The following is a 26208-nucleotide window of genomic DNA, read 5'->3' on the forward strand; positions in this document are numbered from 1 at the left end:
GTGTGTGTGTGTGTGTGTGTGTGTGTGTGTGTGTGTGTAGGGTATGTGTGTTTGAGTAATAATCTGTGAGTGAGTGAGTGAGTGAGTGAGTGAGTGAGTGAGTGAGTGAGAGTGTGTGTGTGTGTGTGTGTGTGTGTGTGTGTGTGTGTGTAGTGTATGTGTGTTTGAGTAATAATCTGTGTGTGAGTGTGTGTACCTTTCTCTGAGGCGAACATGGAGATGATTTTATTTCGTTTGTGTTTCTCCTCAGGAACAGAGGGGAGGGACCGAGAGTTGTAGTTGCCCGACACAGAGTCCTTGGCTCCGCCTCCTTGGCTGTTCATTCTGACAGGCGGGGCGGGGGGCTTGTCTTCACACACACCGATGTCACACATCTACACACACACACACCTGGAGAGAGAGAGAGACACACCGCTGTCAGACATCTACACACACACACCTGGAGAGAGAGAGAGACACACCGCTGTCAGACATCTACACACACACACACACCTGGAGAGAGAGAGAGACACACCGCTGTCAGACATCTACACACACACACACCTGGAGAGAGAGAGAGACACACCGCTGTCAGACATCTACACACACACACACACCTGGAGAGAGAGAGAGACACACCGCTGTCAGACATCTACACACACACACACCTGGAGAGAGAGAGAGACACACCGCTATCAGACATCTACACACACACACACCTGGAGAGAGAGAGAGACACACCGCTGTCAGACATCTACACACACACACCTGGAGAGAGAGACACACCGCTGTCAGAGAGAAAGAGAGACCTCTATCATGCCTTGACACACCGACACAAAGTGAGAAGGTGTGTGTTTGGCGTGTGTGTGTCAGTGTGTGTGTCTGCGTGTAAGAGGGAACAAAGAGTGGATGAGGAAGGTACATGTTATGTGTGGTTTCCTGCTGTGTGTGTGTGTGTGTGTGTGTGTGTGTGTGTGTGTGTGTGTGTGTGTGTGTGTGTGTGTGTGTGTGTAATGCATTGCAGAGCAGCTGGATGGTTTCGGCTCCAAATAAGGTGAAATCTCCCGTCTGACACTTTTTCACCTGCACACCACAACCTCTTCCTCTCTGAGAGAAAAACACCAGAGTTCCTCTTCAAAGGTATAAGGCACAGTGACATCATCAACAGGAAATAGCCTACATCTAGCTCACAGAGCTTTCATCACGTCCTGTCTCTGACCCTGCTGTGTGTGTGTGTGTGTGTGTGTGTGTGTGTGTGTGTGTGTGTGTGTGTGTGTGTGTGTGTGTGTGTGTGTGTGTGTGTGTGTGTTTCCGTCCGTCCAAGTTGTGTCAGGACAACTGCCTTTCGATTTCCAATGTTTTTCTCTCCCCTCCACTAAAAGGTCACAGCCAACATTCCACACCGTCAGGACGACTCGCTAGTCTCCTTCTCCCTCTGTCTCTCTGTCTACAGCTTGGTATCCCCGATCAGACAGCATCCACACCGTCAGGACGACTTGCTGGTCTCCTTCTCCCTCTGTCTCTCTGTCTACAGCTTGGTATCCCCGATCAGACAGCATCCACACCGTCAGGACGACTCGCTAGTCTCCTTCTCCCTCTGTCTCTCTGTCTACAGCTTGGTATCCCCGATCAGACAGCATCCACACCGTCAGGACGACTCGCTGGTCTCCTTCTCCCTCTGTCTCTCTGTCTACAGCTTGGTATCCCCGATCAGACAGCATCCACACCGTCAGGACGACTCGCTAGTCTCCTTCTCCCTCTGTCTCTCTGTCTACAGCTTGGTATCCCCGATCAGACAGCATCCACACCGTCAGGACGACTTGCTGGTCTCCTTCTCCCTCTGTCTCTCTGTCTACAGCTTGGTATCCCCGATCAGACAGCATCCACACCGTCAGGACGACTCGCTAGTCTCCTTCTCCCTCTGTCTCTCTGTCTACAGCTTGGTATCCCCGATCAGACAGCATCCACACCGTCAGGACGACTCGCTGGTCTCCTTCTCCCTCTGTCTCTCTGTCTACAGCTTGGTATCCCCGATCAGACAGCATCCACACCGTCAGGACGACTCGCTGGTCTCCTTCTCCCTCTGTCTCTCTGTCTGCAGCTTGGTATCCCCGATCAGACAGCATCCACACATCAACAACTACATTGCTGTCCCCAGCTTCTCCCCCTTACCTCACCCCTCTCCCTCCTACTTACCCTTTCTGTCCTCCTCCCCTGTGCTTTCAGAAGAGAAGCTCAACAACAGCTTTACTTTAGCTTGTAATATCCATGTGTGCACCTTATTACTCTCTCAGTCCCTGTCTCTCTCGGTCCCTGTCTCTCTCGGTCCCTGTATCTCTCGGTCCCCGTCTCTCTCGATCCTCGTCTCTCTCGGTCCCCGTCTCTCTCGGTCCCCGTCTCTCTCGGTCCCCGTCTCTCTCGGTCCCTGTCTCTCTCGGTCCCTGTCTCTCTCGGTCCCTGTCTCTCTCGGTCCCTGTCTCTCTCGGTCCCTGTCTCTCTCGGTCCTTGTCTCTCTCGGTCCCTGTCTATCTTGGTCTCTTTCTTTCTCTATCCCCCCTCTCTATTCCTCTCTCTCTCTCTCTCTCTCTCTCCAGGACATGTAATAACAGGCAGTCTCATTCCACAGCGGTCTCAGACACAGCCAGTTCTATCATGCCCAGCAGTTCTTGCTCATCTCCATGGTTACGCCCTGCTCCAGCCCAGCCCAGCCCAGCCCTGCTCCAGCCCAGCCCAGCAACGTGTCAGGCAGTGTGTGTATGTGTGTGTGTCGGGGTAATAACGGGTGCTATCCAGGCTGGGACTTGTTCCCTAGGAATTCCATTGCTCCATGGCTTGGGTTTGGTGTCTGTGTGTTTGTGTGTGTATGTGTGAGCGTGTGCGTGAGTGAATTCCATAGCTCCAGGCCTGGGATTGGGTTAATCAGAGGCAGAGGCACTTCCCTTAGGCCACAGAAACAAATGAATTTTCACCATCAGGCCCTCTGATAGGCTGCAGGGAACTGTCACCATATTGCTTCGTCCCAGCCAATCTAATGTCTTTATATCCATACGGGGGAGTGAACAAAAGCACACTTTGAACAAGTGCAGACTTCCAGGATAGGAGAGGGTATCTGAACCCACCCTCTGTTTATATATTGTAGGTCTACTCTCTCCGTTACATTCTACTCTCTCCGTTACATTCTACTCTCTCCGTTACATTCTACTCTCTCCGCTACATTCTGCTCTCTCCGCTACATTCTGCTCTCTCCGTTACATTCTGCTCTCTCCGTTACATTCTACTCTCTCCGTTACATTCTGCTCTCTCCGTTACATTCTACTCTCTCCGCTACATTCTGCTCTCTCCGTTACATTCTACTCTCTCCGCTACATTCTACTCTCTCCGTTACATTCTACTCTCTCCGCTACATTCTGCTCTCTCCGCTACATTCTACTCTCTCCGTTACATTCTGCTCTCTCCGTTACATTCTACTCTCTCCGTTACATTCTACTCTCTCCGTTACATTCTACTCTCTCCGCTACATTCTGCTCTCTCCGTTACATTCTGCTCTCTCCGTTACATTCTGCTCTCTCCGCTACATTCTACTCTCTCCGCTACATTCTGCTCTCTCCGTTACATTCTGCTCTCTCCGTTACATTCTGCTCTCTCCGTTACATTCTGCTCTCTCCGTTACATTCTGCTCTCTCCGTTACATTCTGCTCTCTCCGTTACATTCTGCTCTCTCCGTTACATTCTGCTCTCTCCGTTACATTCTGCTCTCTCCGTACATTCTGCTCTCTCTGTTACATTCTGCTCTCTCCGTTACATTCTGCTCTCTCCGTTACATTCTGCTCTCTCCGTTACATTCTACTCTCTCCGTTACATTCTACTCTCTCCGTTACATTCTACTCTCTCCGCTACATTCTGCTCTCTCCGTTACATTCTGCTCTCTCCGTTACATTCTACTCTCTCCGTTACATTCTACTCTCTCCGCTACATTCTACTCTCTCCGCTACATTCTACTCTCTCCGCTACATTCTGCTCTCTCCGTTACATTCTGCTCTCTCCGTTACATTCTGCTCTCTCCGCTACATTCTACTCTCTCCGTTACATTCTACTCTCTCCGTTACATTCTACTCTCTCCGCTACATTCTGCTCTCTCCGTTACATTCTGCTCTCTCCGTTACATTCTACTCTCTCCGCTACATTCTGCTCTCTCCGCTACATTCTACTCTCTCCGTTACATTCTACTCTCTCCGTTACATTCTGCTCTCTCCGTTACATTCTACTCTCTCCGTTACATTCTGCTCTCTCCGTTACATTCTACTCTCTCCGCTACATTCTACTCTCTCCGCTACATTCTGCTCTCTCCGTTACATTCTGCTCTCTCCGTTACATTCTACTCTCTCCGTTACATTCTGCTCTCTCCGTTACATTCTACTCTCTCCATTACATTCTGCTCTCTCCGTTACATTCTACTCTCTCCGTTACATTCTACTCTCTCTGTTACATTCTACTCTCTCCGCTACATTCTGCTCTCTCCGTTACATTCTGCTCTCTCCGTTACATTCTGCTCTCTCCGTTACATTCTACTCTCTCCTCTTTGTTTCTAGGGGAAACCCACTTCCTCATCCTGGAACTCCTAGAGGCCCTGAGGGTCACAAGAGCCAAACTGACGAATCAGACAGAAGCAGGAAGCAAACATAGTCGACGTTGTTTACAGGAAGTTGAGTGAAACAGCCTTTTGTGTTCAACGTCTATAAAAGGAAAAAGCTGACTGCACAGGACACACACACAGACACCTCCATGCCATGCTAACCAGTGTAGACAATCCATTCATTAAAGCACACATCACATGTCAGAATTCCACTTACAGTGGTAAGCTAAATGTGATGCACACAGACAGTGGCAGGCTACATGTGATGCACACAGACAGTGGTAGGCTACATGTCATGCACACAGACAGTGGTAGGCTAAATGTGATGCACACAGACAATGGTAACCTACATGTGATGCACACAGACAGTGGTAGGCTACATGTGATGCACACAGACAGTGGTAGGCTACATGTGATGCACACAGATAGTGGTAGGCTACATGTGATGCACACAGACAGTGGTAGGCTACATGTGATGCACACAGACAGTGGTAGGCTACATGTGATGCACACAGACAGTGGCAGGCTACATGTGTTGCACACAGACAGTGGTAAGCTACATGTGTTGCACACAGACAGTGGTAGGCTACATGTGTTGCACACAGACAGTGGCAGGCTACATGTGATGCACACAGACAGTGGCAGGCTACATGTGATGCACACAGACAGTGGTAGGCTAAATGTGATGCACACAGACAGTGGCAGGCTACATGTGATGCACACAGACAGTGGTAGGCTACATGTGATGCACACAGACAGTGGTAGGCTACATGTGATGCACACAGATAGTGGTAGGCTACATGTGATGCACACAGACAGTGGTAGGCTACATGTGATGCACACAGACAGTGGTAGACTACATGTGATGCACACAGACAGTGGTAGGCTACATGCGATGCACACAGATAGTGGTAGGCTACATGCGATGCACACAGACAGTGGTAGGCTACATGTGATGCACACAGATAGTGGTAGGCTACATGTGATGCACACAGACAGTGGTAGGCTACATGTGATGCACACAGACAGTGGTAGTCTACATGTGATGCACACAGACAGTGGCAGGCTATGTGATGCACACAGACAGTGGTAGGCTACATGTGATGCACACAGACAGTGGTAGGCTACATGTGATGCACACAGACAGTGGTAGGCTAAATGTGATGCACACAGACAGTGGTAGGCTACATGTGATGCACACAGACAGTGGTAGGCTACATGTGATGCACACAGACAGTGGTAGGCTACATGTGATGCACACAGACAGTGGTAGGCTACATGTGATGCACACAGACAGTGGTAGGCTACATGTGATGCACACAGACAGTGGTAGGCTACATGTGTTGCACACAGACAGTGGCAGGCTACATGTGATGCACACAGACAGTGGCAGGCTACATGTGATGCACACAGACAGTGGCAGGCTACATGTGATGCACACAGACAGTGGCAGGCTACATGTGATGCACACAGACAGTGGTAGGCTACATGTGATGCACACAGACAGTGGTACTGTAGACTTACTGAAATAATACAAATAAGAACTACAGTTGGATAACAACGTTAGATGAGTTAGTAGCTGCCAAAACCCCATCCATCCATTCATCCATCCACTAACTGGTAATCAGTTGCCTTGGGCTTTGTACAGTATTTCAACTGTAATAACAAATGTATGTGAATGGGTGCAATATTGAACTAGGTCTTTAATTATATGTTTATATTCAGGCTATATAATAGGTGGATGTGATATCTCCACTATAATAATAATATGTTTATATTCAGGCTATATAACAGGTGGATGTGATATCTCCACTATAAAAGTAGCTATGTGGATGGGAGGCTGGGTGTAATATGTCCACTAGGCCTTTAATGATAGGGTTACAGCCAGGCTATGATAGATAAGTGGGTGTATGTCCACTACAAAAAAAATGTTTCACAGCTAGGCCTATGAGAATGGGTGCACTATATCCACTGTAATAAAAGGTTTATAACCATGTGAAATGCAATATTATGTTACGTTCACTAGTGATTATCAGTAGCTAACCAACAGAAGTCCGATAGTACGGCTAGTTTAAGCAGATAGCTGGATAGCCTAGCCACGTCGTAATGTGCGCCTTTTACTCACCAGTCAGCTTAACGAGGAAGCAATATCTCGTCTCATGTAAAACTGCAGAAACCCCGCCCCTCCTCCTCTCTTTGTCTCCGCGGTACACGGATCTGGCGCTGTGATTTACCTCAGAGTTTAGCTAATAAACTGTAGTCGGTTTAGCTAATAAACTGTTTTCACTTGTTTAGCTGTCCTCTTCTGGAATTGGGCCCCGAGGACCGGAGAAAAGCCAGGATGACAGGGCGGAAACGGAACGAACCACAGACCAAGCCCAGACAGAACGGTACGCTCGATTTAGTTTTCGCGCCGGCGCGCCGGTTGAGCAGGTTTTTTTAAACAGGGTGGTGGTTGCCTTTCTCTGTCTGTAAATTGATTTAGAAAATGTTCTGTTTTCACTTGTTTAGCTGTCCTCTTCTGGAATTGGGTTCCGAGGACCGGAGAAAAGCCAGGATGACAGGGCGTAAACGGAACGAACCACAGACCAAGCCCAGACAGAACGGTACGCTCGATTTAGTTTCCACGCCGGCGCGCCGGGTGAGAGGGTTTTTAAAACACTATGGTGGTGGCCTTTCTCTGTCTGTACATTGATTTGGAAAATGTTCTTTGCATTTTCCTTTCAATTTCCTACAAGAGCTTTAGAACATCGAAATACACATATCCAATCTAAAGACTACATCTGAGTTAAACGCAGGTTTGTTGTTACCATTTATTTATATCTTAAGTGCCAACAACATTGATGAAGCTAAACAGAGCAGGCCTGGGCTGAAATTAGTTGCATTTTGTAGTTTAGTAGAAAATAAAAACTTTTCAAATATTCGAGGTAGTCTAATATAGTTTATATAGTGTTTCAACTAAAAGCCAACTATATTGAACAAAAATATAAATGTAACATGTAAAAAGTGTTGGTCCCATGTTTCATGAGCTGAAATAAAAGACCCCAGAAATCTTCCATATGCACAAAAAGCTTATTTCGCTCATTTTTTTGTACAAATTTGTTTACATCCCTGTTAGTGAGCATTTCTTCTATGCTGAGATAATCCATCCACTTAACAGGTGTGGCATATCAAGAAGCTGATTAAACAGCATGAACATTACACAGGTGCACCTTGTGCTGGGGACAAGAAAAAAGGCCACTCTAAAATGTGCAGTTTTGTCACACAACACCACAGATGTATCAAGTTTTGAGGGAGTGTGCAATTGGCATGCTGACTGCAGGAATGTCCACCAGAGCTGTTACCAGAGAATGAAATGTTAATTTCTCTACCATAAGCCACCTCCAACGTCATTTTAGAGAATTTGGCAGTATGTGAGTGGGTCTATGCCCTTGCAGGCCAAGTCATGTGAAATCCATAGATTAGGGCCTAGTTTATTTATTTCTATTGATTGATTTCCTTATATGAACTGTAACTCAGTAAAATCTTTGAAATTGTTGCATGTTGAGTTTAGATTTTTGTTAAGTATATTATCTTTGATATTCAAATACAGGTCTCAGAAAAATGTATAATATTTGAAAGTATTTTGAATAGGCCTACCTCTCAGAAAACCAAATCATATTTTAAGGTAGCCTATTTGAATATATGCAAGCAAAAACATGTTTTATTGACGGCAGCCAGATATTTGATGAAGAGACCAAAACTACAACAGTTTGAATTAGTCTAAATATATGATCATAAATCAAATCAAATTTTATCGGTTGCATGCACATATTTAGCAGATGTATTGCATATGGAGCTAAATGCTTGTGTTCCTATCTCCAACAGTGCAGTAATATCTAACAATAAACAACTAAACACACAAATCTAAAAGTAAAAGAATGGAAATAAGAAATATAGGTAAGATCAGGGATATTGCCTCTGCGAATTGAAACAGGTCGGTATTGTGGTGAAATGGAAGAGGAAAGATGATGTAACTATTGTGACCTTGAAGAAATAGAGAATGGAACTCATTTTATCCTCTATTGCCATTTCTACCATGATATACGCTTGCTCTTATTCCAGAAAGCACACCAGATATACCCTGGCATTATGTGGCTGAGTGATGAGGAGACAGACCACCAGATATACCCTGGCATTATGTGGCTGAGTGATGAGGAGACAGACCACCAGATATACCCTGGCATTATGTGGCTGAGTGATGAGGAGACAGACCACCAGATATACCCTGGCATTATGTGGCTGAGTGATGAGGAGACAGACCACCAGATATACCCTGAAATTATGTGGCTGAGCCATGAGGAGAGACCACCAGATATACCCTGGCATTATGTGGCTGAGTGATGAGGAGACAGACCACCAGATATACCCTGGCATTATGTGGCTGAGTGATGAGGAGACAGACCACCAGATATACCCTGGCATTATGTGGCTGAGTGATGAGGAGACAGACCACCAGATATACCCTGGCATTATGTGGCTGAGCCATGAGGAGAAACTGAAATGTTTTTTTGTCCATTGTGTATTTCTGTTTGCGGAATATTTAGATAAAGCCTGGAATAAAAGAAAAAGGGCTACCTATAATTAAATTGTAAAAATATTTAGCTTCTATATGTGGTAAATGGCACGTATGTATATAGATTGTGTATAGGCTTATGTCTCCCACATGAATCTTCTCTTTGTGCCAGGCTGGGTTCAAATGGCTTCTGTTTCTTTTTTTCTGTATTCATTTATCTGTTATGTATGTATGCGTGTGTATATATACAGTGTGTATATATGCATGTAAATTATTGTACTGCTCTAGGGATAAAATTATTGTTTGGATAACCTTATTCACTATTATGTACTGATTTTTACCTTACATTGCCCTGAGGTGTGTGTTACCAGTCTGGCGCCACCTGTGCCAGCCCCACGCATCAGGCCTCCAGTGCGCCTGTCCAGTCCGATGTGTCCTGTTCCTGCTCCACGCTCTCGCCCTGAGGTGCGTGTTACCAGTCTGGCCTCAACTATGCCAGCCCCACGCATCAGGCCTCCAGTGCGCATTCCCATTCCAGAGCTTCCAGCGACAGTTCCCAGTCTGGAACCTCCTGAGACGGCCCGCAGTCTGGAGCCTCCTGAGACGGTCCGCAGTCCGGAGCCTCCTGAGACGGCCCGCAGTCCGGAGCGTCCAGCGACGGCCCGCAGTCCGGAGCCTCCAGCGACGGCCCTCAGTCCGGAGCCTCCAGCGACAGCCCGCAGTCCGGAGCCTCCAGCGACGGCCCGCAGTCCGGAGTCTCCAGCGGCGGTCCGCAGTCCGGAGTCTCCAGCGGCGGTCCGCAGTCCAGAGCCTCTGGCAATGAACCACGGTCCGGTTCCTCCTCTGACGATCCACGGTCTGGTGACACAAAAGCGGAGGGATCAGCGGGAAAAGCGGGGGCTACGCCCCAAACCGGAGCCGCCTCCTGTGATGCTGGATTCGCAGGAGGAGAGGGTTCGTCGTCCTGCACCAGAGCCGCCACCGACATTAGACACCCACCCTAACCCTCCCTTTTAAAAAAAACAACATTTTGTTAGATGTTTTGCATTCGGCGTCCGCACCTTTGGGGGGGGTACTGTCACGTCCTGACCATAGAAGCTTTTATTTTCTATGGTAGAGTAGGTCAGGGCATGACGGGGTTATGTCTAGTTTAGATTTTCTATGTTGTCATGTTCTTGTTTCTGTATTTCTATGTTTTTTTGGGATGATCTCCAATTAGAGGCAGCTGGTCATCGTTGTCTCTAATTGGAGATCATACTTAAGTAGTTGTTTTTCCCACCTGGGTTTGTGGGAGATTGTATTTTGAGTAAGTGTATGTTGCACCTCTTCGTCACGGTTTGTTGTTTTGTTCATTCGTTTATTTGTATGTCGTGCATAGTTTCACAGTTATAATAAAATGTGGAACGATACACACTCTGCGCTTTGGTCCCATTCTTCAGACAGCCGTGACACACTCTTTATGCGATGTGCAATGCAGAGAACACTGGAAGAAGAATTATCACCTAATTACCACAGTTAATTATTGTAATGTTTGATTATGTGTCAATTAATCCCATAAGGAATGGGTTGCCAATTGGCGATTTGACATGAAAATAACATTTCATTAATTCATTTAATTCATTCATTCATATAGAAATATTAGGACGATCAGTGTTGGAGTATAAATATATATATACTTCGGACTCCGACATTGCTCATCCTAATATTTGTATATTTCTTAATATATTTCTTAATATACACTACTGCTCAAAAGTTTGGGGTCACTTAGAAATGTCCTTGTTTTTGAAAGAAAAGCACATTTTTGGTCCATTAAAATAACATCAAGTTGATCAGAAGTACAGTGTAGACACTGTTAATGTTGTAAATGACTATTGTAGCTGGAAACGGCTGATTTTTAATGGAATATCTACATAGGCGTACCGAGGCCCATTATCAGCAACCATCACTCCTGTGTTCCATTGGCACGTTGTTAGCTAATCCAAGTTGATCATTTTAAAAGGCTAAATGATCATTAGAAAACCCTTTTGCAATTATGTTAGCACAGCTGAAAACTGTTGTGATGGTTAAAGAAGCAATAAAACTGGCCTTCTGTAGACTAGTTGAGTATCTGGAGAATCAGCATTTGTGGGTTCGATTACAGGCTCAAAATGGCCTCCAGATACTCAACAAGTCTAAAGGCGGACAATTTTATTGATTCTTTAATTAGCACAGCAGTTTTCAGCTCAAATGAAAATATATTTGATATTTTTCAAAGTAGCCACCCTTGTTGGCTGCTTTTCCTTCACTCTGTGGTCCAACTCACCCCAAACCATCTCAATTGGTGTAATCGGCCTGTGTGTAGCTGGTGTAGAGTCAGGCGCAGGACAGCAGATATGAGTAATCAACGTATTTACTCAAGTATTCACTAAATACAACACAATATACCGAAGTCGTGACAATTGGATTAAGGTTGGGTGATTGTGGCGGCCAGATCATCTGATGCAGCATTAGACAGATTTCCACCGGTCTAATGTTCATTGCTCGTGTTTCTTGGCCTAAGAAAGTCTCTTCTTATTTAGTAGTGGTTTCTTTGCAGTAATTAGACCATGAAGTCCTGATTCACACAGTCTCCTCTGAACAGTGGATGTTGAGATGTCTGTTACTTGAACTCTGTGAAGCATTTATTTTGGCTGCACTTTCTGAGGCTGGTAACTCCAACAAACTTATCCTCTGCAGCAGAGGTAACTCTGGGTCTTCCTTTCCTGTGGCGGTCCTCATGAGAGCAAGTTTCATCATAACGCTTGATGGTATTTGCGACTCCACTTGAAGAAACTTTCAAAGTTCTTGAAATTTTCCAGATTGACTGACCTTCATGTCTTAAAGTAATGATGGACTGTCGTTTCTCTTTGCTTAATATGGACTTGGTCTTTTACCAAATAGGGCTATCTTCAGTATACCACCCCTACCTTGTCACACAACTGATTGGCTCAAACGCATTAAGAAGGAAAGAAATTCCACAAATTAACTTTTACCAGGGCACACCTGTTAAATGCATTCCAGGTGACTACCTCATGCAGCTGGTTGAGAGAATGCTAAGTGTGTGCAAAGCTGTCATCAAGGCAAAGGGTGGCTACTTTGAAGAATCTCAAATATAAAATAAATGTTGATTTGTTTCAAACTTTTTGGGTTCCTACATGATTCCATATGTGTTATTTTATAGTTTGGTCAAAAGTTTTAGAACATCTACTCATTCAAGGGTTTTTATTTGTACTATTTTCTACATTGCAGAATAATAGTGAAGACATCAAAACTATGAAATAACACATATGGAATCATGTAGTAACCAAACATTGCAGAATCTCAAATATAAAAATATATTTTGATTTGTTAAACACTTTTTTGGTTACTACATGATTCCATATCAAATCAAACTTTATTTGTCACATGCGCCGAATACAACCGTGAAATGCTTACTTCCAAGCCCTTAACCAACAGTGCAGTTCAATAAGAGTTAAGAAAATATTTACCAAATAAACTAAAGTAAAAAATAATAAAATAACAATAACGTGGCTATATACAGGGGGTACCGGTACCGAGTCAGTGTGCGGGGGTACAGGTTAGAGGTCATTTGTACATTTAGGTATGGGTGAAGTGATTATGCATAGATAATAAACAGCTAGTAGCATCAGTGTACAAAACAAATGGGGGGGGGGGCAATGTAAATAGTCTGGGTGGCCATTTGATTACTTGTTCAGCAGCCTTATGGCTTAGGGGTAGAAGCTGTTAAGGCGCCTTTTGGTCCTAGACTTGGCGCTCCGGTACCACTTGCCGATTCCATGTTATTTCATAGTTTTGATGTCTTCAAAGAAAAACCCTAGGAGTAGGTGTGTCCAAACTTTTGACTGGTACTGTGTATATATAAATGTGTGTGATGGGATGTATAGACATTATGCACAGTATATGGATAGAATAGTATAGTATATCTGAAGAATACGTGGATAGAATAGTATATGTACAGCAATAGTTAAATAGGATGGCCTTGACTAGAATACAGTATATACATATGAAGTGGGTAAAACAGTATGTAAACATTATTAAAGTGACCAGTGTTCCATGTCTATGTGGCAGCAGCCTCTAAGGTGCAGGGATGAGCAACAGGGTGGTAGCCGACTAGTGACACTGACTAAGTTCAGGGCAGGGTAGTGATGTCTATTTAACAGTCTGATGGCCTTGAGATAGAAGCTGTTTTTCAATCTCTCGGTTCCAGCTTTGATGCACCTGTATTGACCTCCTCTCCTTCTGGATGATAGCGGGGTGAACAGGCCGTGGCTCGGGTGGCTGAGGTCCTTGATGATCTTCTTGGCCTTCCCGTGACACCAGGTGCTGTAGATGTCCTGGAGGGAAGGCAGTGTGCTCCCGGTGATGCGTTGGGCTGACCGCACCACCCTCTGGAGAGCCCTGCGGTTGCGGACGGTGCATATGCACACTAGCCACTTTAATAATGTTTAGTTACTGTTTTTACATACGGTTTACCCGTGTTTCACCCATACTGTATTCTAGTCAATGCCCTCCTATGCAACTATTGTGTACATACCATTCTACCAAGGTATTCTTCAGATATACTACATAGTGTAGTATAAGGCCGCATCACAACCGGCAGTGATTGGGAGTCCCATAGGCCTGGCGCATAATTGGCCCAGCATCGTCCGGATTTGGCCGGGGTAGGCCGTCATTGTAAATAAGAATTTGTTCTTAACTGACTTGCCTAGTTAAATAAAAGGTTCAATAAAAATAAAATAAATACAAAATAAATAAGCACATGGTTTGGAGGGCTCTTAGATATCTTAATATAGCCTAGAATTACATACATGAGGGACATGGAATTGAGAGCCAGTTTCATCAGAGTACACCACTTTTGCAGCTTCAACATGACTAACAAATATATTTTCATTATGAGTGACATCAAGTTCTTATACATGTGTTGTAACTTTGAGTATTACAATAGCAATACTGTTGTTACATAGGACTTTGGAAATTGCTTTATAATTGCATAATAATGGAGTTATTACATAAGTGGAATAAGGAACAGTCACTATTCCTCGTGTACAGTAGTTAAAAACTCTCAGCTCATTGCTATCCAATTCAAATGTGATTACCAAAGTAATATGTCACAGCATCCTAATAAAATGTTACTCCAAAAGGTAATTTGTTTTATTACACAAGCACAGTTTAATGTTGTGTTCAGAGAACGCTAACAGTAACAAAATATGGCTATTAAGTGTTGAAAGGAAACAAAATATCCCAAAACTGCCTTCTTGAATCAACTATAGACAAGGTAGGTTGAAAATCATGTTAGTTTGTATTCTGAGTAAACTATCCCTTTAAAGATGGTAGACGTGTGTGTTTAGAAGTTGTTTTGGCTAAGCATCCAACTTGCTGCTTGCAATGTTTGAAAAATGGCTTTGAATTGCTCTGCAGTATGTTCAGGTATCGTAAAATTAATTGCAGCTTCCAATCGTTTCAGTGGCATGTAGGAAGAGTCATACAGTAGTTGAGCGTCACAACTTATTTATACTTCTCTGTACAAAATATCATTGGTTACACTTGATTATGTACACCTGTGGCAATGGACATTCAGGAGAATGGACATTTACAAAATGTTTCTGATAGAAATGTATTGTGTAGATCCAATATGCTGTCAGATAGATTGGAATAGTATAGGAGTGTGTGTGTGTGCGCTCTATTCATTCTATTTCTATCTTCAACATGCAGTTCCAGATACAGCCCTGCCATTAGTTGAAGGCTGCCAATCCAATAGTTTCAGAAAAGTACTCACTTCCTGAGATCTGTATTCAAATATTTGTAAAAAAAAGAAAAGAAAAAAAAAGTAGTTGCTTTCTTAGATCCATATTCAAATAGTTAACACAAGTAGGTACTCAAATAGTTTGGATAGTAACGTTTTTAGGTCGGTATTTCGGTTTAAGAAGCGGTCCATTTTTGGAATCTGTATTCAAATAGTTGTAGTCACCTCCAAAGTAGCTAGGTGCCCCCGGAAAGATTTGAACTTTCCACAAAGCAGTTAAAAACTAGATTTATCCCAGGTCTGAAACAGAGAGCACCTAAAATCACAACCTTTTGTTATGATTTCAATACGAGCACGCACACCCACCCACCCAGACAATCACCCACCCACCCAGACAATCACCCACCCACCCAGACAATCACAGTTCAGTAGTACTAGTAGCTAGGCGGTATTTGTAACAGCCACATAGCTAGAATAAAAGACAGATGGAAACTTCTTCACCGGTCATTTATTAGGTGTCTACAGAGAGCAGAAACAGTGAGAACTACCGGGGCGTGTTCAGAACACACAAGGTTTCACAGCTTTGGAAACTTCTCTATAGAGCAGTTTGTGGGTGTGTTAAGCTGGACCACAAAACTACTACGTCTCATTACTTACTATATCATTATAGGCTGTGTGTGTGTTATGATTCCCTACCGGCCTTATGCCCCTGTGTGCACTTGACCTGCTCACTCTGTCCCCTTCATGGATGTGAAAGCATTGGATTAAATCATGGACTTGAGTTTTCACCATGTCAAAATAATATCTGATATGATTTTCCTCACACCAGTCCATTCCTTTTAAATCCACAAGGTGGGATGAAGGTACACACTTCTGGAAGAGGAAGAGACATCAGGGTGGTGATGTTGGAGGTTGGTGGGGGGGGGAGTTGACAAGGTGGGGCTGTAGGAGGGGTGAGTTGAGTTGGAGATGGAGATGGGGGGTGTCAAGTTGAGGGTGCAGTAGAGTGGAGCTGGAGGAGCGTAGAGGTAAGTCTGTAGGAGCGATGAGTGGAGCTGGAGGAGCGTAGAGGTAAGTCTGTAGGAGCGATGAGTGGAGTAGAGTGGAGCTGGAGGAGCGTAGAGGTAAGTCTGTAGGAGGGTTGAATGAGTAGAGTGGAGCTGGAGGAGCGTAGAGGTAAGTCTGTAGGAGCGATGAGTGGAGTAGAGTGGAGCTGGAGGAGCGTAGAGGTAAGTCTGTAGGAGGGTTGAATGGAGTAGAGTGGAGCTGGAGGAGCGTAGAGGTAAGTCTGTAGGAGGGTTGAATGGAGTAGAGTGGAGCTGGAGGAGCGTAGAGGTAAGTCTGTAGGAGGGTTGAATGAGTAGAGTGGAGCTGGAGGAGCGTAGAGGTAAGTCTGTAGGAGCGATGAGTGGAGTAGAGTGGAGCTGGAGGAGCGTAGAGGTACGTCTGTAGGAGCGATAGAATGGAGTAGAGTGGAGCTGGAGGAGCGTAGAGGTACGTCTGTAGGAGGGTTGAATGAGTAGAGTGGAGCTGGAGGAGCGTAGAGGTAAGTCTGTAGGAGCGATGAGTGGAGTAGAGTGGAGCTGGAGGAGCGTAGAGGTAAGTCTGTAGGAGGGTTGAATGAGTAGAGTGGAGCTGGAGGAGCGTAGAGGTAAGTCTGTAGGAGCGATAAGTGGAGTAGAGTGGAGCTGGAGGAGCGTAGAGGTAAGTCTGTAGGAGCGATGAGTGGAGTAGAGTGGAGCTGGAGGAGCGTAGAGGTAAGTCTGTAGGAGGGTTGAATGGAGTAGAGGTGGAGGGGAGGGGGGTTTGGCAGCAGCAGAGAAGTGTTTTCTGTAAACTGAACGGCAACAACTAGAATAGGCCTAGTTGTATAATAAGAGTGGTAAGGCAACTGGTCAGACTACACAGAAAGTGATGAAACTCAACAGGAAGTGATGACAACAAACAGGACATGGCGAAATGACAAGTGCTACGGTGGGTTTTCCACTTTAGAAACAAGCTTCCTTCACAATAATCATAATATAAAGAAACAACCATGCACAACTCGCATATGGAGAGCAAAACCGCTGGGATGCAAACTTTAGTTTCCAAAATAACAGTTCTTCCATTTTATAGAGGGAAATACTTTATACCCACGCATCTCTGAATACGTTAAAGAGTAAAAGCACGACTGCCCTCTCTCATTATCAGGCTTGACTGAGTAACTGGGTTACAGCTGGTAGAGTCATGGGGTCTGGATGGGACTTGGTGAGGCAGAGTCACAGTGAGGTTATTACTGAGTCATTACGTACTGAACAAGGCTTCTGCGCTGAGGTGGTGGTATGGGGGCTGCATAGTGTAGTAAACTGGTGTTCAAACACTGAATGGACCGGTCTCTGCAGGGGTTATTTCTGCAGGACCAGGCCACACGCGCACACACAAACACACGCGCACACACCGAGAGAGAAAAACAGAGAGAGAGAGAGAGAGAGAGAGAGAGAGAGAGAGAGAGAGAGAGAGGCCCAGGATGGGACTGTTTTTCAATACGTCATGCTCTACCACTTTCTCTTCTGATTGGTCGAATGCCAGTTGATCCCCACCCTGACTGACGCATCTCAGGCCTGCCAATAGATGCCCTTTCCGTCCGTCATCCCTCCTCTGGCCCTCTACTTTAGGAAAAAGTCCAGTTTACTCTGGATGCTTTCGAAGGAGTCGGCTCCCATGTAGTCCGCCTGGCCCGCCTCCCATCGCTGCCTCCTCTCCTCACTGGACACCTGGGGCGCCTGGGGGGGAGGCGGGGGGAGGATGACCTCAACCAAACTGTCACAGACCTCCTATAGGGGGGTGGAGGGAGAGACAGGGGAGGCAAACCAGATGAGCGTTCTGAGACATGGAGAAATACTCACTAATACAAGGGCGGAGACAGCCATGAAGCATTTCCCCTCAACCCAAAGCATTGACCAATCAGCAGCTTCCTCTACAGAGAAACAGAACTAAGGGCAGGAGCCGGGGTCAGTGGGAGCGAAAAGCCAATCAGCTTCTTCCTGTTACCGTGGCAACTCCAATAAGCACAGCCGGACGGGTTTCTAGAGTTGAACTAGGGTGTCAGAAGTATAGCACTACATCGGTGACTACATCACTACCCTACTGCAATATTATTATTGCACTACATAGGGCATATGGTGCCATTTCAGACATGCCCTTAGATTACATGTTTAAAGTATCCATGAGAGACAGGGAGAGATGTCACCATGTCAATGACTTGCCACTACAGAGGGTCAACACACACACCATCATCATCATCAGCGACTGAAACCAGCAAATAGTGTACTTAAACTACTGTACGATTACACTGTACTCACATACACAAACTGTCCTGCAACAGTCCCCTCAAAACGCATACAGTGCCTTCAGTATGCATAGCCCTCGCCGTACTCCACATTTGGTTGTGTTACATCCTAAATTCAAAATGGATTAAATAGATTTGTTTCTCTCACCCATCTACACACCATACCCCATAATGACAAAATGAAATGGAGAAATATTTAAATTTACACAAGTAAGTTGTTATCCATCTGAGTCAATACGTGTTAGAATCAACTTTGGCAGTGATTACAGCTGTGAGTCTTTCTGGAAAAGTCTCTAAGAGCTTTGCACACCTTGATTGTACATTATTTTATTTGTGTTATTCTTTAAGCTCTGTCAAGTTGGTTGTTGATCATTGCTAGACAGCCATTTCCAAGTCTTGCCATTGATTTTCAAGACAATTTAAGTCAAAACTGTCGAACTAGGCCACTCAGGGAAATTCAATATCGTCTTGGTAAGCAACTCCAGTGTATATTTGACCTTGTGTTTTAGGTTATAGTCCTGCTGAAAGGTGAATTTGTATCCCAAGCAGACTGAACCTGGTTTCTCCTTTTGGATTTTTCCTGTGCTGAGATTTATTCAGTTTTTTTTTAATCCTAAAAAACTCCCTAGTCTTTGCTGATGACAAGCATACCCATAACATGATGCAGCCACCACCATGCTTGAAAATGTGAAGAGGGTACTCAGTGATGTGTTGGATTTTCCCCAAACATAACACTTTGTATTCTTTGCCACATTATTTACAGTTTTACTTTATTTAGTGCCTTGTTGCAAACAGAATGCATGTTTTGGAATATTTTGTATTCTGTACAGGCTTCCATCTTTTCACATTGTACATTAGGTTAGTATTGTGGAGTAACTAAAATGTTATTGATCCATCCTCAGTTTTCTCCTATCACAGCCATTAAACTCTGTAACTGTTTTAAAGTCACCATTGGCCTCATGGTGAAATTCCTGAGCAGTTTCCTACCTCTCCTGCAACTGAGTTAGGAAGGACACCTGTATCTTTGTAGTGACTGGGTGTATTGATACACCATCCAAAGTATAATTAATAACTGCACCATGCTTAAAGGGATATTCAATGTCTGCTTTTTTATTTTTACCCATCTACCGATAGGTGCCCTTCTTTGCGGGGCATTGGAAAACCTCCCTGGTCATTGTGGTTGAATCTGTTTGAAATTCACTGCTTGACTGAGGGGCCTTACAGATAATTGTATGTGTGGGGCACAGAGATGAGGTAGTCATTCAGAAATCATGTTAAGACACAGAGTGAGTCAATGCAACTTATTATGTGACTTGTTAAGCACATTTTTACTCTTGAACTTATTTAGGCCTAGCATAACAAAAGGGGTTGAATACTTCGACTCAATTCATTTCAGCTTTTCATCTTTAATTAATTTATTAAAAAAATTCTAAAAACATAATTCCACTTTGACATTATGGGGTATTGTGTGTAGACCAGTGACAAAATCTCAAATGAATCAATTTTGAATTCAGGTTGTAACAACAAAATGTGGAAAAAGTCAAGCTGTGTGAATACTTTCCGAAAGCTCTGAACATATTTCACAAGTCTTGTTATACATCTTTCAAGATTCAGAAACCATTGTCAGTACTGGAGCTCTTAAGAAGAAGTACACACGCTATGAGACAGACACACACACACACACACACACACACAGTACCTCAGTGCAGCCGGAGCAGAACAGTGCGTCTCCATATGAGTCTCTGAGAGCAGGTAGGACCCCAGAGGAGTAGAGGTTCCACCACTGAACCAGGAAGTCAGGGTGCAGGTCACCCGAGCCAGGGGTCAGGGTGTGACCTTTGACCTTCCCAGTCTGGGTGTCATAGGAGTAGCTCCACGGCTTCACCTTCCCCAGGAAGTGGACCACCTTAGCCTCATGACCGTACCTACAAACACAAACATCAGAGGTTGTAAATCAAATCAAAATCAAATCTAATTTGTCCCATGCGTCGAATACAACAGGCCTTACAGTGAAATGCTTACTTACAAGCCCTTAACCAACAATGCAGTTTTAAGAAAATACCTAAACAAAGTAAGAGATAAAAATAACAAATAATTAAAGAGCAGCAGTAAAATAACAATAGCGGGGCTATATACAGGGGGTACCGATACAGAGTCAATGTGCGGGGGACCTCCACCCTATAGGCTCTCATCGTTGTCGTTGATCAGGCCGACCACTGTTGTGTCATCGGCAAACTTAAAGATGGTGTTGTAGTCGTGCCTGGCCGTGCAGTCATGAGTGAACAGGGAGTACAGGAGGGGACTGAGCACGCACACCTGAGAGGCTCCTGTGTTGAGTGCTACGGGTCTGTTGTCATTTAGGCAGGTTACCTTAGTGTTCTTGGGAACAGGGACTGAGGTGGTCTGCTTGAAACATGTTGGTATTACAGACTCAGACAGGGAGAGGTTGAAAATGTCAGTGAAGACACTTGCCAGTTGGTCAGTGCATGCTCGGAGTACACGTTCTGGTAATCCGTCTGGCCCTGCGGCCTTGTGAATGTTGACCTGTTTAATGGTCTTACTCACATCGGCTGCGGAGAGCGTGATTACACAGTCGTCTGGAACAGCTGATGCTCTCATGCATTTTTCAGTGTTCCTTGCCTCGAAGCGAGAATAGAACTTATTTAGTTCGTCTGGTAGGCTCGTGTCACTGGGCAGCTCTCGGCTGTGCTTCCCTTTGTAGTCTGTAATAATTTGCAAGCTCTGCCACATCCGACGAGCGTCGGAGCCAATGTAGTACGATTCGATCTTAGTCCTGTACTGACATTTTGTCTGTTTGATGGTTCGTCGGGGGGCAAAGCAGGATTTCTTATAAGCTTCCGGGTTAGAGTCTCGCTCCTTGAAAGCAGCAGCTCTACCCTTTAGCTCAGTGTGAATGTTGCCTCTAATCTATGGCTTCTGGTTGGGGTATGTGTGAACAGTCACTGTGGGGATGATGTCATCGATGCACTTATTGATGAAGCCAGTGACTGATGTGGTGTACTCCTCAAGAATCCCGGAACATATTCCAGTCTGTGCTAGCAAAACAGTCCTGTAGTTTAGCATCTGCTTCATCTGACCACTTTTTTATTGACCGAGTCACTGGTGCTTCCTGCATACATTTCTGCTTGTAAGCAGGAATCAGGAGGCTAGAATTATGGTCAGCTTTGCCAAATGGAGGGCGAGCTTTGTACACGTCTCTGTGTGTGGAGTAAAGGTGGTCTAGAGTTTTTTTCCCTCTGGTTGCACATTTAACATGCTGATAGAATTTAGGTAAAACTGATTAAAGTTTCCCTGCATTAAAGTGCCACCTTTGGATGAGTGTTTTACTGTTTGCTTATGGCGGTATATAGCTCATTGAGTGCGGTTTTAGTGCCAGCATCGGTCCATGGTGGTATGTAGACAGCTACGAAAAATACAGATGAACACTATCTAGGTAGATAGTGTGGTCTACAGCTTATCATGAGATATTCTACCTTAGGCGAGCAAAACCTTGATACTTCTTTAGATATCGTGCACCAGCTGTTGTTTACAAATATACATAGGCAGACGCCACCCCGTGTCTTACCAGAGGCTGCTGTTCTATACTGCCGATAGAGTGTATAACCCCCAGCTGTATGTTATTAATATCGTCGTTCAGCCACAACTTGCCGAAACATAAGATATTACAGTTTTTAATGTCCCGTTGGTAGGGTATACGTGCTTTCAGTTTGTCCCATTTATTTTCGAGCGATTGAACGTTGGCTAACAGTACGAATGGCAAGGGCAGATTAGCCACTGGTCGCCTGATCGTCAAAATAAGTTACAAACAATGTGAAAAAACACACAAAATAGCACGTTTGGTTAAGAGCCCATAAAACGGAAGACATCCTCTCAGCCATCCTCTCAGCCATCCTAAGTGCGTGTGTGTGTGTGTGTGTTGTTTTCGTTCTTGCGTTGCATACTTATAGAATAAACGAGGGTTAACTAGGAGAGAGTGTTTGTATATGTACTGTATGTGACAAAGCTATACTGTATTTTGGGGTTGCCGGCAGTACCAGTGTGTGTTATTTCAGGGCAGGCCTGAGCCACTCCTCTCTCGAAACTCAACACCACACATCCTTTCAACTGACCTTGGCTTATTAACGCCAAAACATGCACTCTTCTCCCTCATGCTCTCTCCTGATGCTCTCTCTCTCACTCTTCTCCTGATGCTCTCTCTCTCACTCGCACTTTTCTTCCTCATGATGCTCTCTTTCACTCACTCTCTCCATCCCACTCTCTCTCCCTGACACTCTCTCTCCCTGACACACACACACACACTTGAGGGCAGGAAGCCAGGGATTTGGAGCTAAAGTGTGAATTATGAAATAACTACTACTGTGACAACACTGGAGTGTGTGTGTGTGTGTGTGTGTGTGTACCTACTGTTTGAAGGCTGGTAGATAGGTGTATATAGCGATGCTGCTGAGGTTGTAGATAAAAGGCAGGTGTTTGGAAATGTCTGCTGTTGACCAGGTATTGAAGAAACTGTTCAGAACTCCTTGGTCCCCACCTAGAGAGAGAGAGAGGGAGAAGGGGAGAGGGAGGGAGAAGGGGAGAGGGAGAGAGAAGGGGAGAAGGAGAGAGAGAGAGGGGATGGGAAAGAGAGGTGGTGGGAGAGAAGGGGAAGAGGGAAGGAGAGAGAGAGAGAAGGGGAGAGGGAGAGAGAGTGAGAGAGGGAAAATGAGAGTGGGGAGGGGGAGAGGTTAGAGGAGAACATGACAGGTATTTTAGGATCTTGTTGGCAGCAGAGTTTAAGGAAAGTCCATAGGAGATATAGCGTTTATTGCACCACCCCAGACACACTCTCTTTGTACCATGTATTTCATTCTGTACTGCAGCTGCTTGCTCTTGGCCAGGGTTTCCTTAAAAAACACATTCACATCTCAATGGGACTCATATTTATTTTTTCACCTTTATTTAACCAGGTAGGCAAGTTGAGAACAAGTTCTCATTTACAATTGCGACCTGGCCAAGATAAAGCAAAGCAGTTCGACAACATACAAAAACACAGAGTTACACATGGAGTAAAACAACATACAATCAATGATGCAGTAGAAAAAAATAAGACTATATACAATGTGAGCAAATGATGTGAGATAAGGGAGGTAAAGGCAAAAAAATGCCATGGTGGCAAAGTAAATGAAGTATGGCAAGAAAAAACACTGGAATGGTAGATTTGTAGTTTGAAGAAAGTTAAAAGTTAAAATATAAATAATATGGTGCAAAGGAGCAAAATAAATAAAATAAATAAATACAGTAGGGGAAAAGGTAGTAGTTTGGGCTCAATTAAAGATGGGCTATGTACAGGTGCAGAGATCTGTGAGCTGCTCTGACAGCTGGTGCTTAAAGCTAGTGAGGGAGATAAGTGTTTCCAGTTTTAGAGATTTTTGTAGTTCGTTCCAATCATTGGCAGCTGAGAACTGGAAGGAGAGACGACCAAAGGAGGAGTTGGCTTTAGGGGTGACCAGAGAGATATACCTGCTGGAGCGCGTGCTACAGGTGGGTGCTGCTATGGTGACCAGTGAGCGGAGATAAGGGGGGACTTTACCTAGCAGGGTCTTGTAGATGACCTGGAGCCAATGTGTTTGGCGACGATGATGAAGTGAAGGCCAGCCAACGAGAGCATACAGGTCGCAGTGGTGGGTTGTATATGGGGCTTTGGTGACAAAACGGATGGCACTGTGATAGACTGCATCCAGCTTGTTGAGTAGGGTATTGGAGGCTATTTTGTAAATGACATCGCCGAAGTCGAGGATTGGTAGGATGGTCAGTTTTACGAGGGTATGTTTGGCAGCATGAGTGAAGGATGCTTTGTTGCGAAATAGGAAGCCAATTCTAGATTTCACTTTGGATTGGAGATGATTGATGTGAGTCTGGAAGGAGAGTTTACAGTCTAACCAGACACCTAGGTATTTGTAGTTGTCCACAAATTCTAAGTTAGAACCGTCCAGAGAAGTTATGCTGGATGGGCGGGCAGGTGCAGGCAGCGATCGGTTGAAGAGCATGCATTTAGTTTTACTTGTGTTTAGGAGCAGTTGGAGACCACGGAAGGAGAGTTGAATGGCATTGAAGCTCGTCTGGAGGGTTGTTAACACAGTGTCCAAAGATCTATATGTGTTTTATCCATATGGATAAAACACATTCACATCTCAATGGGACTCATATGGATAAAACACATTCACATCTCAATGGGACAATAATAATAATAATAATAATACAGAACTCACCGTCAAAGCTGCCGTTCTCAGTGCAGTGTGTCATAAGGCTGCGGTATGTTTCATTGGATGGTTTAAAGACAAACACGCCTGAGTTGAAACAGTCTGGCCAACCAGGATCAGGTGCAGCAGATAACTCCTCCCTCTCAAACAGCTCATCGATGTTGGACAACACCTGCGTACACACACAATATAGAGCCTTAATACAGACTTGCTGTAATTTGTACTGAGTAAGGAGTGTGAGTGCGCGTATGCTCACCAGTGTGTCTGCGTCCATAAACACACACTTGGTGTAGTGTGTGAGTGTCCAGCAGTGCAGCTTGGTGAAGGTCACTCCGAGGTCTGGTCTCTTCATCAGGGCCAGATGGGCCGTGTCCCCAGAGTCCAAGATATCCACCACACACACCTCGTCATAGATGCTACTCAGCATGGCCCTGCAACACACACACGGTTTGAGTTGTGTGTTACCTGCTCAGGTGTACTCAGGCTTGGCCAATACAAAACTAACAGAGACAAGGCCATGGGTGTGTCAAACACTGAACATAGATCATGGTGTGTGTGTTTATATATATATATATATATATATGAGTGCAAGCGTGTGTATGTGTTACCTGCAGGGCTCTGCTACGTGTGGTCCAATCAGAACCACCAGTTGTTTGGTTGTGTTATGGTTGCGTAGCGACCTCCCCAGAACCATGGCTCCTTTGGCATAGTTGTCATTTGTGGCCAGAGTCACATATGCTTGGTCTAATCACACACACAAGTATCTGAGTAGTTCATTGTAAATAACACTGGAACAGAAAACAGCTTCTGTCTGGCACCTGAACCCTCTCTACAAGACTTATATCGGTACTTCATATCAGAAAGGCCTATAGGGAGTACAGCTAGGGTAACCATAGACCCTCTACCCGTCCCTACCATAGAATAGCCCTATAACTTACACACTGTACTATAACTGTCATATGTCAACTTGTGGTGGTAATGTCAAAGGATTAAAAAACCACTGCGTGTGATCTCTCGGGTAAATATTGTAGAATACATGGGCATAAAGCGAAAGTGCGTGTTTGATATATCCCTACGCAGAGAGTAAACAAGTGCACACTTCGGGAATGGAGGAGAGAGGGAATTCAGCAATGGCCGAGCCGCACGTAGGCACAGACACTGCAGGACCGTAAACACAACAAGCACACGATGTACTTTCAATTTAAGTCAACATATTTGTTGCCTACGCGGATAGCGTTACTTTAACTACATCGCGGCATAAAACGAGAATCTACATATAAATGGGAGGACTGTGCAACTGCGTGGAATATGCGCACGCATCAAACCATATATAATCAGTGTTGCTGAAAGATGGCAACACAAAGCTACTGCAATTTTCGTGTGATTCGGCTATAGCTCCAAAGCATAGCCTAATATAATATTATCAAACCATAATAATATAAAAACTGTTTAATGGTTGTAGACTATTCCTTTCGTCCTTATTAACCGACTGTACACTGTCTTACCTGCCATGGTCCGTTATTCGGTGTGGCCGGAGCTCGGGAGGGTCTGGAGTGCTAGATTCGGTGTTTAACGGGAGTTTTTCGGTGGCAACAGAGCTAGAAGACACAGCTGTCGACTGTCAAGAGAACGGAATCAAGTCAAGAGGCCATATTCTGCGTCATGTGATCC

At 44.7% G+C, this 26208-nt stretch overlaps 1 protein-coding gene across 2 annotated transcripts; it reads right to left on the reverse strand.

Moving 5' to 3' along the window:
• Positions 1–228: 228 nt before the first annotated feature.
• LOC115183337 (glycogenin-1) lies at positions 229–26208 on the reverse strand. 2 transcript variants are annotated; one of them, XM_029744670.1, is made up of 7 exons: positions 26043–26207; positions 25146–25281; positions 24794–24968; positions 24547–24709; positions 22703–22829; positions 19977–20202; positions 229–390 (listed from the first exon to the last, which is right to left on the reverse strand). In XM_029744670.1, the coding sequence occupies exons 1-7, from the start codon at positions 26047–26049 to the stop codon at positions 367–369; spliced, it is 858 nt and encodes a 285-aa protein (XP_029600530.1). In that variant the 5' UTR covers positions 26050–26207; the 3' UTR covers positions 229–366. The 2 variants fall into 2 exon arrangements, with proteins under 2 accessions (XP_029600530.1, XP_029600529.1); XM_029744669.1 differs by lacking the exon at positions 229–390 and adding an exon at positions 15438–17762 and having other exon boundaries at positions 26043–26208.

The sequence above is a fragment of the Salmo trutta genome, unplaced genomic scaffold, assembly GCF_901001165.1.
Source record: "Salmo trutta unplaced genomic scaffold, fSalTru1.1, whole genome shotgun sequence".
NCBI lineage: Eukaryota > Metazoa > Chordata > Actinopteri > Salmoniformes > Salmonidae > Salmo > Salmo trutta.